This window comes from Lucilia sericata, unplaced genomic scaffold, assembly GCF_015586225.1.
Source record: "Lucilia sericata isolate MDLA Ls3-8-SP2 unplaced genomic scaffold, ASM1558622v1 Contig000123F_arrow, whole genome shotgun sequence".
NCBI lineage: Eukaryota > Metazoa > Arthropoda > Insecta > Diptera > Calliphoridae > Lucilia > Lucilia sericata.
In genome coordinates, this window is record NW_023994155.1 from 56,195 (window position 1) to 74,410 (window position 18,216).

The window sequence follows — 18,216 nt, forward strand, 5'->3', positions numbered from 1 at the left end:
ATAGATAGATAGATAGATAGATAGATAGATAGATAGATAGATAGATAGATAGATAGATAGATAGATAGATAGATAGATAGATAGATAGATAGATAGATAGATAGATAGATAGATAGATAGATAGATAGATAGATAGATAGATAGATAGATAGATAGATAGATAGATAGATAGATAGATAGATAGATAGATAGATAGATAGATAGATAGATAGATAGATAGATAGATATAGATAGATAGATAGATAGATAGATAGATAGATAGACAGATAGATAGATAGATAGATAGATAGATAGATAGATAGATAGATAGATAGATAGATAGATAGATAGATAGATAGATAGATAGATAGATAGATAGATAGATAATAGATAGATAGATAGATAGATAGATAGATAGATAGATAGATAGATAGATAGATAGATAGATAGATAGATAGATAGATAGATAGATAGATAGATAGATAGATAGATAGATAGATAGATAGATAGATAGATAGATAGATATTAATTTTAAAAATTAACAAGCTCCATGGATTACATATAAGTACTAAATGCATTATGTGTTACAATAATGTATGCAAAGGAGTAGTTTAAAGATTACCTGTAGTTCGTACACAATAACCTCATCAAGTAAACTTTTTAAAGCATAACCAATATTCCATTAGTATTTACCTCAAACCCTTAAGATTAAACAACAGGTCAAAAACACCAACAAATTCTTATTTGTATTCTTAATTATTTTATTATTCATACAAAAATATATAAGTAAATATTTTTTATTTCTTTTACTCAACTTATCCAATAACTATTAGTTATTTTTATACTACACACTATAGAGAGTTTCACTTATATAAACTTAAAGGAAATTTATCTAAAAACTTGCCTTAACCTAAAATTACAATTACAAAAAAAATATTTAAACGAGTATAAAGGCAATTATTGACAGTTATTATTAAAAAAAAGAAAACTCACATTCCCACGTTTTTAACCCACATGATAATGCTATGAACCCGTACCCGATACTTCGATTTGTGATTCATGAGCCTGTGTGGGACCATAACAGAAACGATGATTTACATCTCTGTAACGATTTTCATGTTCAACGGAATGTGAATTAGTACGACACTTGACTACGCACAATTCAAATTGATCATTCACCTGGGCATATAACATTGCCTGGCGACCCTTAATCACTTCTATTGCTAGCTCCAAAATGGGTCGCTTGTCAGGATGCAGGCAACATGATACACAATATTCATAGATGCCGCAACAATGTGTGCTATTATCACAGGTCTCACAGGTGTAGTATTTAGTTGTTTCTCTTTGTATGTTGCAGCAACCATTGCTTAGTATGTGGTCGGCGTTGCAAACAAATCCCCGATCATCGGTTAGAAGATCTTTACCTTGTATGGTATTTTGACATAAAATATGTGGAGAATTTGTACGATAGTGTGGTTCATCGGGTAAGACATGCTCGTTTAAAGTGCGCCATATTAATGGTTTTGTACGTTCCACAGTGAAATCATTCGATTCTAAGAGATGTAAATTGGGACGCTGTAAATGGGACGAACTTTGGTTTAATGAATATAAACAAATATTTCAAGATTTGAAACTACCTTATGGAATACTTTGGTAACTGTATAAACCAATAAAATAATTGTTATTACAATATAAATGAGTCGTCTCTTTAGCAGGCGTGTTAACGCCGCTGGCCACATTGTTTGCCTGCTCCTATATTTATGATATAGTCTATTTGAGCAGCGGGGGCCATTTAATTGAGATTATATTTTATTTACAATTTATTTATTAAGACATTTAAGTTGGACTGGGATATAAAAAATTATCGTGTCAATTTTGCAGAAATATAAAAAAACACTGCAAATGAAAACAAAACACAGCTGTTGTTTATCAATACATTCCACTGATGTACGTGGTTGTAAAAAATAGTAGTAGTACTTTTAAATAGTTGCTTTAATAAGTACACTTGAAGAAATTTAATTAAGATTTCGTTATAAAATTCATTTTAATATAAAAATAGACTGTTGGTGATCACAGATTTTCACTATAGCCGATTTTAGATTCCTCATATAAAAATCGATTTTTCATGGAAAATATGAGTGATCACAAATTTTCACTATTTTCTTAATTGGAGCGATATTTAAGAAAATACAGCCGATTTTAGATTTCTCATATAAAAATCGATTTTTCATGGAAAATACAAGTGATCAAAGATTTTCACTATTTTCTTAATTCGAGCGATATTTAAGAAACTACAGCCGATTTTAGATTTCTCATATAAAAATCGATTTTTCATGGAGAATATAAGTGATCAATGATTTTTACTATTTTCTTAATTGGAGCGTTATTTAAGAAACTACAGCCGATTTTAGGTTTTGCATATAAAAATCGATTTTTCATGGGAAATATGAGTGATCACAGATTTGCACTATTCTCTTGATTGGAGCGATATTTAAGAAACTACAGCCGATTTTAGATTTCTCATATAAAACTCGATTTTTCATGGAAAATATGAGTGATCACAGATTTTCACTATTTTCTTGATTAGAGCTTTATTTAAGAAACTACAGCCGATTTTAGATTTCTCATATAAAAATCGATTTTTCATGGAAAATATGAGTGATCACAGATTTTCACTATTTTCTTAATTGGAGCGATATTTAAGATACTACAGCCGATTTTAGATTTCTCATATAAAAATCGATTTTTCATGGAAAATATAAGTGATCACAGATTTTCACTGTTTTCTTGATTGGAGCGTTATTTAAGAAACCGATTTTAGATTTCTCATATAAAAATCGATTTCTCATGGAAAATATAAGTGATCACAGATTTTCAGATTTTTCATGGAAAATATAAGTGATCACAGATTTTCACTATTCTCTTGATTGGAGCGTTATTTAAGAAACTACAGCCGAGCGTTATTTAAGAAACTACAGCCGATTTTAGATTTCTCATATAAAAATCGATTTTTCATGGAAAATATAAGTGATCACAGATTTTCACTATTTTCTCATTTGGAGCGTTATTTAAGAAACTACAGCCGATTTTAGATTTCTCATATAAAAATCGATTTTTCATGGAAAATATAAGTGATCACAGATTTTCACTATTTTCTCATTTGGAGCGTTATTTAAGAAACTACAGCCGATTTTAGATTTCTCATATAAAAATCGATTTTTCATGGAAAATATAAGTGATCACAGATTTTCACTATTTTCTCATTTGGAGCGTTATTTAAGAAACTACAGCCGATTTTAGATTTCTCATATAAAAATCGATTTTTCATGGAAAATATAAGTGATCACAGATTTTCACTATTTTCTCAATTGGAGCGTTATTTAAGAAACTACAGCCGATTTTAGATTTCTCATATAAAAATCGATTTTTCATGAAAAATATAAGTGATCACAGATTTTCACTATTTTCTTGATTGGAGCGTTATTTAAGAAACTACAGCCGATTTTGGATTTCTCATATAAAAATCGATTTTTCATGGAAAATATAAGTGATCACAGATTTTCTCTATTTTCTTGATTTTAGCGTTATTTAAGAAACTACAGCCGATTTTAGATTTCTCATATAAAAATCGATTTCTCATATAAAAATCGATTTTTCATGGAAAATATAAGTGATCACAGATTTTCACTATTTTCTCATTTGGAGCGTTATTTAAGGATTTATAGCCGATTTTAGATTTTTCATATAAAAATTGAACTTTTATGGAAAATATAAGTGATCACAGATTTTCAATTGAGAAAATAATTGAAGCGTTATTTAAGGAACTACAGCCGATTTTAGATTTCTCATATAAAATCGATTTTTCTTAGAAAATATAAGTGATCACAGATTTTCACTATTTTCTTAATTGAAGCTTTATTTAAGAAACTACAGCCGATTTTATATTTCTCATATAAAAATCTACTTTTCATGGAAAATATCACAGATTTTCACTATTTTCTCAATTGTAGCGTTATTTAAGAAACTACAGCCGATTTTAGATTTCTCATATAAAAATCGATTTTTCATGGGAAATATGAGTGATCACAGATTTTCACTATTTTCTCATTTGGAGCGTTATTTAAAGATTTATAGCCGATTTTAAATTTTTCATATAAAAATTGAACTTTTATGAAATTATAAGTGATCACAAATTTTCACTATTTTCTCAATTGGAGTGTTATTTAAGAAACTACAGCCGATTTTAGATTTCTCATATAAACTACAGAAACTACAGCCGATTTTAGATTTCTCATATAAAAATCGATTTTTCATGGAAAATATAAGTGATCACAGATTTTCACTATTTTCTTAATTGGAGCGTTATTTAAGGAACTACAGCCGATTTTAGATTTCTCATATAAAAATCGATTTTTCATGGAAAATATAAGTGATCACCAGTGTTGCCAATTTAGCACTTTTAGTGCTAGATTTAGCACTTTTAAAACTCATTTAGCACCCAAAAATGTAATCTAGCACCTAGCACCTTTTTTAGCATTTTTCAAATGTTTTTGGCACCTTTTTAGCACATTTGACGATTTTTTGTACATATTCTTGTTTGCCAATTTTAATTGTTCTTCTGTAAAAATATGGATAAAAATAAATTATTAATTAATTATGTACAACATAAAAATTAATGTTTACTGGTTATCTGTAGAAATATCGGTTCGTATTTGATGAGCTTAAGTTACATTTTAAAAGGGCCACTTCCTACGGAAAATGGCACAAAGCTAAACTAAAATCTTATATTCAACATACATTTCCAAAACTAGATCTTTTTCCAGCGATTTATGATTCAAATTGTTGAGATTGAGATCAATTTTTGGAAACCATCAATTATAATTAAAATTTCTTACAATAAATTCGAGATATTTTTCTACTGGTTTGAAGTAGTTGTTGTTAAAATCTGGACTAGTATCCCAATGTAAATATTTGTATTAATGGAAATATTGAAAGAAACGATTTCATCGGAACTTTTTAATCACAACATTTTTCGACAGAACTGTTTCGAGAATTAATGGCTTTATTATTAGTTGCAATGTCGTTGTTTACTTCCGATCTAAAAAATTCAAAAAAATTATTGAATAAGCATTTCTTATTCCGTATTAAAATCATCCCATAATAAGTGGATTTAGTACGTTTGCGTATTAAGGTAAAAACATTATTTATGCAGTTAAAAAATACACAAAAATAAAGCTATTTTAGACAAATTCCAGGGGAGCCATATAAAAAATCCTCTTTTTGGGATAAAGTAAGAATCGAAAAACTCTAAAACTAGTTATTATAAACATTTTGTTCTGTATTAAAATCGACCCATAATAAGTGGAGTATTATTTATGTAGATTATTTTAAAAATTTAAATTTAAATATTTTACAATAAAATACCTTATTTTTGTTAGCACTTTTTCTAGCATTTTTTTCTTTATTTTTAGCACTTTCTAGCATTTTTTTTCAAAACAATCTAGCACTTTTTCGCAATTAGGTTTTGGCAACACTGGTGATCACAGATTATCACTATTTTCTCATTTGGAGCGTTATTTAAGAAACTACAGCCGATTTTAGGTTTTTGATGGAAAAATCGATATTTGGTGAGAAATATGAGTGATTTAATCAGTGATCATTGCTATCAGTAGTGCACACAGTACGTATGTGAAATATTGAATTGTAAAAAATTGTAATACGTTAACTTTTTACTACCACTGTATAATGCTTTAATCCTTGCATAGTGGCTTTTAAACTAAATTTCTAGTACAATAACCAATCTTAAATTTTAGCCAAACAGTAGCTAAACAGATAGATAGTTAGTTCATCAGACAGACAGATACAATTTAAATTATTCTTTGTTCTCTGAAATACAATGCACATGCTGTTAAAGCTTTGTTTTTGCTCATTTACCTACACACCTTAGTTAAATATAAATAATATATATTTAAATTTAAGAGCTTTGACTAACTAAACCATTTGTAGTTAAATGAGGCCGCCTTGAAAACGAAGACAAAATGTTTTTTTGAATTGAAACGAAAAACCCCAAAATAAAAAACTAAAACACTAAAAGAAACGAACACCTTTCCATTTGTTGGCTTTCAAAGAGATCGATGGAACTAACGAACGATCGAAGAACGGAGAGTAAATTTTAACTTAAACTCAGCAAAAGGTGGTGGCGCAAGCGTAAAAATACACGCAATTTGTTTAATAGTTTAAACGGGCAGTAAGCTGGTGTTTGCTAGTTGGCTTGTGGAGTTATCAAAGAGTTTTTAGTTTTAAACCAAACGTTAAAGCTACAACTTGTGGATTATTATTAAATTTTAAATGAAAAAGCGGTTAAACATTAGTATTTCTAGAGCGTTGCGTTTAAACGTAAATACGGCTTAAAAAACTTGTTGATAAAAAAAAAATTAAATAAAAAGAGAGGGTAAAATAACAAAATAAATAAAATGTGGTTTACAAAATATTAACGATATGTTATTAATGTTATAAAAGAAAAACAAAAACAAATAAATAGAATACAAGAAAACAACAAATAAAATATAAATAAATTTATAAAACTAAATCAAAGAAAACCAAACAACTTAATAAACTGCATTTGGAGTAACCTTCGTTTTATAATTTAATATTTATAAAAAAATTATAACAAATATAAAAATATATGTACATATATAATTAAATTTGAATAAATAGCAAACATATATAAAAAATATAGCTTACTGAAAAAAATATATAAATTAAAGTTAACCAAGAAATATAAAAAATAAAAGAAAAAGTTAACTTAACAAAAAGTGAAATTATTTATTTAAGCTTAACATGCTGTTAATTAAACTAAAAAAAAATTTAAATTTCAATTTCTTTTCTTCAAATACATATTATGACAAATAATTAAACAAATAATAAAAATAACCAAAAGATATTGTTATTTATAACACATTTTTATAAAAATTATGAAATATATGCAATTATTTTTAACAACTAAATAATAACTACCCTCTGTTAAATAAAAATATAATAGAAAAAATTCAAAAAAAAAAACAACTTCACCTGTAACGCATGAATTAATCATCTTCAACACATTTATTGCTGTTATTTTTTATGTTATTAACAATAAACCATCGTCTTCTTCAGAGTATTTGCAAGGTTGCCAGATAGTTTTTAAAACTGCTCTCAAGTGCTATTAAAAATATTGCCCAAACATCTCAAACTTGAACTTAAATAAATTCTCTTATAGCAAAAGTTTCATTGAACATTTGATTTTTATTAAATGATAATCGGATTACGATAACCGCTTAATATCATAACTTAACCTCAAAGATATTAAGTTTCTTGCCAAACCATTCAGTTGCACAGTTTAAGCAAATCATTTATATCTATAGTCTCCTAACTTTGACACGCCAGGGGACTACGTTTGTTTATTTTGATTAGCTCATTAATTAAAATTTGAAATCTATAAGGAGAGACAAGTTTGAAACATCATCATTTAAAGCTAAACTCTTAAAAGTTTTCGAAATGATAATCTTTTTCCGTTGCACGTACGAATGCTAACGTCTCGAGTCTTTAATACACTAGGTCTAGGTCTGACAATTTCGTGCAAAGGCCGTCTATTCCGGGGAGGTAGAGATCACCGCTACTCGATAACGCTCGCGGTATATTCGTCAAGCTTAAAAGAAATCTTTTCCAATATCGATAACGGATATATTAAGATTATATGATCTTCTTCTTTGAACTATACGATCATTTACTGAGATTTTATATGAATTGTAAAAATTGTATGTTGGATAAAATCCTGGGGAAGATTGAACACTTTGTCGCAAACAAATTTCTACGATATTGGATTCGGCGTATCGAGCAAATTGGATGCAACAAACTGAATAGAAATTTGTTAGAAATGCTTAACGTTTAAACTCTTTTTTTGACATAGGTTTATACTTGTGGATTCTAATTGGACAGATGAAGAATGGTGTGATAAGATCAATGGAATGTTTTACTGGTCATAGAGGGAACCTCAAACTGGCTAAGACTTATAGGTTTACAGGGATTATACTCAATTATAGCCGTAGCAAAACTGTCGCACTGTTTAAATTGCCTTCAGTTGCCATTTTTATTTAAAGAGCCGCCACGGAAGTCTAAATAATAATTTAATCGGAAGGTTCAAATATCAGGACCCAACAATTGGCCCAGACTCGGTAGTGAGACTCAACTATTGGGGAGGCCTAGTTATATCGGTCTTGCGTTTTATTTGGCATTATACTTCTCTCACATAACAAACGAATCAGGGACAAGGGAAGCGATCATTTTCAGAGTGTGGAACGCTCAAAATCTACATGGATAGATCGCAGGGGGGAGACTCCGTATTTCCTTTCGAACATATTTGTTTTCCAATCGAGTTACAGAGTATGTAGGGAGTGAATATTGGTGTTTATATAACACTTTTTTGAAAAGATTTATGTTTCCTTTAAAAAAAAGCCAAATTTGTTTTGCCACTGTCGTACGATTCTTATAGAGATAAAGATCCATTCAATACAGAAGCTAATCTGGGTACCTACGAGTAAAATTGCAGACGAACTGACCAAGCTGGTTAGTGCTAATAAAAGTTATTCTAGTTGAAAATCACCTATATAGCGAGATAGCAGACCATAATTACACGATTTGACAGAACTATAGATATGTATATTAGTAAGATAGATTGTTGATACACGCATAAGCATTTTTCGGTTCTACATCGAACATTAATAAAAAGATCTTTGTAGTATGAGAATGTATGATCTGTCGAATGGATCAGTTTATGGTCAATAATCAAGAAATTAGTTTCATCGATTAAAAAAATGTTATCGTATATTATGGAAACTACTTCAGTACTGTTAAATTTCAAAGGTCATTGAATTTAGTTGTTTGCTTTATTCAAACTTTTGTTAAAATCTGAATGCTTTCAATCACTCCCTTTTAAAGACCTGTCAGCGAAAATACATTTTTATGTAAATTAATGGAATTTGACCTTAATCAGACAAAAGATATAATTTATAATATTTGTTTGGTGAAAATGCGATTTCATTTTAACATCTAGGCTTCATACAATTTAAAGGTAGACAGATTCAAAATTTGGTAACGTTCTAAGTAGGCTTCTTGTTCTGTTATCGTTGGGCTTGCATTATTCCATCCATGTGACCGTATGGGATTCTCTCGCCCATGTGATCTGTTACCCTTACGATGCAGAACCTACCACCATAAGAGTATTCGGTTATGTCTGATAACGATGCTTATAAAGATTCAACTTTATCAGCTGATATCTGCCGACTTGCCGTGATAGCAGGTTTTCAGTCTTGTATTTCGGTTTCCGATTTTTCTATTTATGCCAGACCCGTTATGTCTCCCAATTTAGAGTCATATGTGTAACAACACATTTTCTGATGTGCCGCTTGACCATGATCTATCTGGAACCAATGTCTCACAGTTTCCAATAATTTGCTTGAGTAAATCTATTGACAGAAACATACTTACACATCTAATTCCCCAACACACGTGTTTTTACGTTTATTTGTTATTAACGGTTAACACCAACAACATCTGGCAACACTAAATGCAACCATGTCATACCTCAATATCACAACAACAAGAGCAACAAAAACAAACAAAACGAAAAAATTTTACCGTAAAAACGAATAATATTGATATTTTGTTGTTGTTTTCATTAACATTATGTCCACTTTTACTTTAACGGAAAGAAGAAGCAACAACAAAACACAAACATACATACATGCAGTACTAAAATGAAAACAAAACAAAAAACTTTGGTAAAGAGAGAGTGATATGATGTTTATTTTACGTTATTTTTTTCTTTCTTTACACCGGTTCTGGTTTAAAGTTTTTTCGTACATTTTGTTTGTTTTTGTTGTTATATTAAAACCATTGAGCTTTATTTCAACCATTGTTGTTGCTGCTACTATTATTAATTTACATATTGATGATTTTGTAAAAAAAAAAGTTGAAAAATTCCCCAACACGCGTGTTTTTTTTTCTCATATAAAAATGATATTATGCCAGTTTTTTTAAAAACTAGTAAAATTTATTAAATAATATCAAGATTTTTATCTATTATAAACCTACTTGTTATTGTTTATTTTTTCTTATGTGTCTTCGAAAATAAATTTCGCTTTCATTTAAACAGTTTTTTAAGTGATTCATAAAGAAATTGGCACACGTACATAACTGAAGTTTAAAAAGTGGTTCAATTTAAAACAGACAAAAGAAAAAATCAAAAACAAAATATTTGATATAAACGTCTGGAAATTTTGTGCAGAATATTAACGATTAAACTACACAACGGCAATTATAAACCATAAACCAATATGAATTTCATTGTGATTGGCATGTTAATAATGCAGGCTGCAAGTAAGTAAATTTTGTTTGTTAACATTTTTCAATTAATTTCACTTCATTTTATTATTTACTGGGTTTTTTACCACTTTTTTTGATAATTTAGTACATATTTTTTAAAAATAAACTGTAAATAAGCTTTTTTTCTTCTTCTTTACACTTGTAAATATAATTGCAAAGTTTTGTTTTAGTTTAAAAGGAGTTGCCATATGAATAAATAAAAAAATCCTTGTTTACTGTTACTTGTTTCTGAAATTAAAATTCATATACATTTTTTTTTTAATTTTTATGGAAAATTGAGCAAGGACTTGACTGAGACAAGAGACTATAGACTAGACTATAGACTGACTATAGACTAGACTATAGACTAGACTATAGACTAGACTATAGACTAGACTATAGACTAGACTATAGACTAGACTATAGACTAGAATAGACTAGACTATAGACTAGACTATAGACTAGACTATAGACTAGACTATAGACTAGACTATAGACTAGACTATAGATTAGACTATAGACTAGACTATAGACTAGACTATAGACTAGACTATAGATTAGACTATAGACTAGACTATAGACTAGACTATAGACTAGACTATAGACTAGACTATAGACTAGACTATAGACTAGACTATAGACTAGACTATAGACTAGACTATAGACTAGACTATAGACTAGACTATAGACTAGACTATAGACTAGACTATTGACTAGACTATAGACTAGACTATAGACTAGACTATAGACTAGACTATAGACTAGACTATAGACTAGACTATAGACTAGACTATAGACTAGACTATAGACTAGACTATAGACTAGACTATAGACTAGACTATAGACTAGACTATAGACTAGACTATAGACTAGACTATAGACTAGACTATAGACTAGACTATAGACTAGACTATAGACTAGACTATAGACTAGACTATAGACTAGACTATAGACTAGACTATAGACTAGACTATAGACTAGACTATAGACTAGACTATAGACTAGACTATAGACTAGACTATAGACTAGACTATAGACTAGACTATAGACTAGACTATAGACTAGACTATAGACTAGACTATAGACTAGACTATAGACTAGACTATAGACTAGACTATAGACTAGACTATAGACTAGACTATAGACTAGACTATAGACTAGACTATAGACTAGACTATAGACTAGACTATAGACTAGACTATAGACTAGACTATAGACTAGACTATAGACTAGACTATAGACTAGACTATAGACTAGACTATAGACTAGACTATAGACTAGACTATAGACTAGACTATAGACTAGACTATAGACTAGACTATAGACTAGACTATAGACTAGACTATAGACTAGACTATAGACTAGACTATAGACTAGACTATAGACTAGACTATAGACTAGACTATAGACTAGACTATAGACTAGACTATAGACTAGACTAGACTATAGACTAGACTAGACTATAGACTAGACTATAGACTAGACTATAGACTAGACTATAGACTAGACTATAGACTAGACTATAGACTAGACTATAGACTGGACTATAGACTAGACTATAGACTAGACTATAGACTAGACTATAGACTGGACTATAGACTAGACTATAGACTAGACTATAGACTAGACTATAGACTAGACTATAGACTAGACTATAGACTAGACTATAGACTAGACTATAGACTAGACTATAGACTAGACTATAGACTAGACTATAGACTAAACTATAGACTAGACTATAGACTAGACTATAGACTAGACTATAGACTAGACTATAGACTAGACTATAGACTGGACTATAGACTAGACTATAGACTAGACTATAGACTGGACTATAGACTAGACTATAGACTAGACTATAGACTAGACTATAGACTAGACTATAGACTAGACTATAGACTATAGACTAGACTATAGACTAGACTATAGACTAGACTATAGACTAGACTATAGACTAGACTATAGACTAGACTATAGACTAGACTATAGACTAGACTATAGACTAGACTATAGACTGGACTATAGACTAGACTATAGACTAGACTATAGACTAGACTATAGACTGGACTATAGACTAGACTATAGACTAGACTATAGACTAGACTATAGAAGACTAGACTAGACTATAGACTAGACTATAGACTATAGACTAGACTATAGACTAGACTATAGACTAGACTATAGACTAGACTATAGACTAGACTATAGACTATAGACTAGACTATAGACTATAGACTAGACTATAGACTATAGACTAGACTATAGACTAGACTATAGACTAGACTATAGACTAGACTATAGACTAGACTATAGACTAGACTATAGGCTAGACTATAGACTAGACTATAGACTAGACTATAGACTAGACTATAGACTAGACTATAGACTAGACTATAGACTAGACTATAGACTAGACTATAGACTAGACTATAGACTAGACTATAGACTAGACTATAGACTAGACTATAGACTAGACTATAGACTAGACTATAGACTAGACTATAGACTAGACTATAGACTAGACTATAGACTAGACTATAGACTAGACTATAGACTAGACTATAGACTAGACTATAGACTAGACTATAGACTAGACTATAGACTAGACTATAGACTAGACTATAGACTAGACTATAGACTAGACTATAGACTAGACTATAGACTAGACTATAGACTAGACTATAGACTAGACTATAGACTAGACTATAGACTAGACTATAGACTAGACTATAGACTAGACTATAGACTAGACTATAGACTAGACTATAGACTAGACTATAGACTAGACTATAGACTAGACTATAGACTAGACTATAGACTAGACTATAGACTAGACTATAGACTAGACTATAGACTAGACTATAGACTAGACTATAGACTAGACTATAGACTAGACTATAGACTAGACTATAGACTAGACTATAGACTAGACTATAGACTAGACTATAGACTAGACTATAGACTAGACTATAGACTAGACTATAGACTAGACTATAGACTAGACTATAGACTAGACTATAGACTAGACTATAGACTAACCTACAGACTAGACTATAGACTAGACTATAGACTAACCTACAGACTAGACTATAGAATAATCTAAAGTGTAGTAAATAGTCGTGTCTACAGTCTAGTCTATAGTCGCCACTCTTCAATCAAAATTGTTAGTTAGTTAAGAATTTTCTAACAATTTCCATAACTACTATCTTATTTATGTAAATAAGAAATGTCAGTTTAACACTCTTGTATTTTTAATTCATTGACACTTTGTGTCAAAAACATATGTTTCTATTATTTATGTACTTACCTCATATTTAATTCATAATAAGTATTAAAAAACTTGTATTTGAAATGACATTGTAAATCTTCTTTTAATAATAATCACTGAAAAAGCAAGTTCTTTAATTTTTCTATTATTTTGGAAACAAGCGATTTTCTTTAAATACTCTGAATGTAAACAACTATTTAGCTAGTTTTTTATATTATCTAATTCTTAAAAGATTTCAAGTTGGAAAATAGTTTTGAAACCAGTCTTCTTGTATTTTTAAGCTCTTCTGTGACTTCTGTGGAAAATGTTGTAATAAGAGTCATACATACTTTAAACAGTCACTAACTAGATTATTCTTCTTCTTCTTTAATACAACACCATTTCCAATGAAATTTCAAATTAAAGCAGAGTTTATAAATTAATCTTCAAAATTTTATAATTTACAATTAGATACAGAAAAAATAATTGATAAATTTATCTAGACTAGAATATAAAAGTTTTGCTATACATTTGCAAATGGTGTAGTATTTTTATGCCTTAAATGATTGGGGTAGAATGATTTGAGTTCGTATTTTTTAATATTACTTACATTTTTTTGAAGTTGGAAGTGACATAAGTTTAATTTTACGCATCTATAAACAATAATTTCTTTTTAACCGGGCAATTATTTAAAAATTACTTTTGATAAGTTTAACTAGCAAAAAAATCTATTGTATTTTTCGTAAGGTATTGTTTATTGGAATATAATTGTTGTTAAATTTTGTATTTATTGCGGCTATGGGGGGTTTTGTTTTTTTTTTTTTATTTAACCATAATAAGGTTGAAATAATCGCTTATTTTGATTTATAATGTTTGCTAGTCTAAATTAAGCAGAAATTAGTTGGGTAATTTGATATTACTTGGTTTTTTATTGTTTTGCTTTTGAAAACGAAACAATTTGAAATGTTGCCAAACATAAACAAAAAATTTGCAAAGCGAAATATGGTGCGTAAAGTCATAACTTGCTGCTAAAGTAAAATATTGTTAGTTTGAGGCTTAAAATGAAACGGAAGTCAAATATTAATAAATTGATTATTAAACATTTAAAGGAAATTTACTCATAATTGCTCTTTGGAACAAAAATAATTGAAACTAACAAATAAATCTAGACTTTAGAATAGACTATAAACTATACTACAGACTAAACTACAGACTAGACTATAGACTAGACTATAGACCAGACTATAGACTAGACTATAGACTAGACTATAGACTGGACTATAGACTGGACTATAGACTAGACTATAGACTAGACTAGACTATAGACTAGACTATAGACTAGACTATAGACTAGACTATAGACTAGACTATAGACTAGACTATAGACTAGACTATAAACTATACTATAGACTAGACTATAGACTAGACTATAAACTAGACAAGATGGTATTTTAGTCTATAGGCTAGACAGTATTGCATTGAATCAAATAAACATTAAGAATGATAAGTTGTTGACATCTATTGTTAACTACACACCTTAAGAAACTTAACCTTTAACAGGATTGCCATAGATCTAAATAAACAGTAGGATCTACAACTTGTTAAAAACCATTGTTAACTACATACTTCAACACTTACCTGACTTTTAACAGGATTGCCTTAATTAAATAAACCGCCATAAAACTAATCCCTTGACATTTTATGATTCACATAAATTCCCCACACCTTTAAAAATTTCCAAATAAATCATAAAAATTTGTTTCTAAAAAGAGAAACAAACAATAATTAACAACATTTAATAAACGTTAATTAACACTATTAATAAATGTTAAATTTCAATAGCTAGTTTTGAAATATTTCCAATTCATCAAACATTTTTATAATAATTAATAGTTATATAATACAATTTTTATATACCTATTACCATAACTTCCAGTACTTAGATTTTAATTACCACCAATAAACTAAATAAATCTGATAATTTGTATGCAAAAATACAAAATAAAATTTCTCTAAACAACCTTCGCGAAGATATAAAATCCAAACTAAAACTTTCTTGATTTAATGCAAAATAATATAAAAAAACTAACATTAAACGAAAGTCCATTAAAATGTCAATAACTCGTGTGTATTACTTTACTACTCGTTGTGCAAATATACTATTTTCAACTCAGTTCAAACAGTTTATTGATTCCCTCAAATGAAAGTGAAAAGAAGTTGACTTTTTTTGTAATAAAGAAAATATTAGAGAAAAAAGACAAATATTAATTGTTTACCTTAATGTTGAAGTATGTATGTAAATATTTAAATGTTTATTTTAAATAAAGATTTTCTCATGTCATTAACATGAAATGCAGAAAATATCAAAAAAAAAAAAAACTTAAGATATGTATTTGTCATTAATGACGTTACTAGGCGAAAAATTGGAAATAAACTTATATGAGCGGTGGGGACATTTTCTTTGTTTTTATAAAGATTTTATAAAAGATTTCAAAAGTATGAAAATTTTAGTTAGTGAAAATTTTAACAATAATTTGAAGATGAAAATACTCAAAAAGACTGTATGAACTAAAGACTAGACTATAGTCGCGACTATAGACTGGACTATAGTCTCGACTATATACTAGACTGGACTATAGTCTCGACTATAGACTGGACTATAGTCTCGACTATAGACTGGACTATAGTCTCGACTATAGACTGGACTATAGTCTCGACTATAGACTGGACTATAGTCTCGACTACAGACTGGACTATAGTCTCGACTATAGACTGGACTATAGTCTCGACTACAGACTGGACTATAGTCTCGACTATAGACTGCACTATAGTCTCGACTATAGACTGGACTATAGTCTCGACTATAGACTGGACTATAGTCTCGACTATAGACTGGACTATAGTCTCGACTATAGACTGGACTATAGTCTCGACTATAGACTGGACTATAGTCTCGACTATAGACTGGACTATAGTCTCGATTATAGACTGGACTATAGTCTCGACTATAGACTGGACTATAGTCTCGACTATAGACTGGACTATAGTCTCGACTATAGACTGGACTATAGTCTCGACTATAGACTGGACTATAGTCTCGACTATAGACTGGACTATAGTCTCGACTATAGACTGGACTATAGTCTCGACTATAGACTGGACTATAGTCTCGACTATAGACTGGACTATAGTCTCGACTATAGACTGGACTATAGTCTCGACTATAGACTGGACTATAGTCTCGACTATAGACTGGACTATAGTCTCGACTATAGACTGGACTATAGTCTCGACTATAGACTGGACTATAGTCTCGACTATAGACTGGACTATAGTCTCGACTATAGACTGGACTATAGTCTCGACTATAGACTGGACTATAGTCTCGACTATAGACTGGACTATAGTCTCGACTATAGATTGGACTAGTCTCGACTATAGACTGGTCTATAGTCTCGACTATAGACTGGACTATAGTCTCGACTATAGACTGGACTATAGTCTCGACTATAGACTGGACTATAGTCTCGACTATAGACTGGACTATAGTCTCGACTCGACTATAGACTGGACTATAGTCTCGACTATAGACTGGACTATAGTCTCGACTATAGACTGGACTATAGTCTCGACTATAGACTGGACTATAGTCTCGACTATAGACTGGACTATAGTCTCGACTATAGACTGGACTATAGTCTCGACTATAGACTGAACTATAGTCTCGACTATAGACTGGACTATAGTCTCGACTATACTATAGTCTCATGTGAACTACACCATAGTCTTGACTAAGGTCTAGCCTACAGTCTCAAATATTAACTAGACTATAGCCTCGACTATAGACTAGAATATATTCTCGACTATAGACTAGACAATAGTCCCAGTTATAGACTAAACAATAGTCCCGGTTATTGACTACACTTCACTATATACTTTTTTCTCAAAGCTAGACTATAGTCTCGATTTTAGACTAGTATATAGTCTAGTTTATACACTCGAATCTAGGCAGTATTATAATCTCGACTATAGACTCTCCTGTAGAATAAATTAACGAATACCTTATTTAAATTTAAAAAAAAATCAAATCATAACTATATTAATTTCATTGTTATCTTACAGAAGCCATATTTCCTAAAGATTTCTTACAAAATTTAACCGAAATCTCCTCATTAATAAATGAAGCAATAAATCTAAATTCATAGATAAACTAACTTTAATGATATTTACTAATAGTAATAAAATCTGATTCGTCATAGTTTATAGCAGGAAATTATCTTTAAAATAAAACTTTTAAAACAACAACAAAATTTACAATAATAATATTTAAGCAATATTTTCTTAAGGAAAATTTTTATCCCCATAAAAATCGTAAAATGTTGCAGCATTACAACAAAATGTCTATAAAAACTATAAATAATTTTTAATAACAATAACTAAAAATCAAACACAGAGTGGCCATTCTAAATTATTAGATTTTTTTTTTACAGAAACAATAACAAATTGTTTTAAAACCCTTCAATTATAACAAGGTCTTAATAGTTAGCCCGCTTTATCAATTAATTTTTTCTAAATATTTACAATTTCAA

General features: G+C 29.6%; 2 protein-coding genes across 5 annotated transcripts in view; one reads left to right on the forward strand and one right to left on the reverse strand.

Annotated features, from left to right (window-relative positions):
- Positions 1–18,216, forward strand: part of LOC119600819 — a 53,267-nt gene that overhangs the window by 3,716 nt on the left and 31,335 nt on the right. Inside the window, exons 1-2 of one of the 4 annotated variants that reach the window (XM_037951378.1) lie at positions 6,194–6,430; positions 10,172–10,395. In XM_037951378.1, coding sequence (XP_037807306.1) covers positions 10,353–10,395 — 43 coding nt within the window. In that variant the 5' untranslated portion in view covers positions 6,194–6,430; positions 10,172–10,352. Of the gene's footprint in view, positions 1–6,193; positions 6,431–10,142; positions 10,396–18,216 lie in introns of those variants that run through there. The other 3 variants (XM_037951379.1, XM_037951380.1, XM_037951381.1) reach the window with 3 other exon arrangements.
- Positions 705–1,883, reverse strand: LOC119600821 (SREBP regulating gene protein). The gene is made up of 2 exons (XM_037951384.1): positions 1,617–1,883; positions 705–1,554 (listed from the first exon to the last, which is right to left on the reverse strand). Exons 1-2 carry the CDS (start codon positions 1,716–1,718, stop codon positions 1,003–1,005), a joined length of 654 nt encoding a protein of 217 aa, XP_037807312.1. The 5' UTR covers positions 1,719–1,883; the 3' UTR covers positions 705–1,002.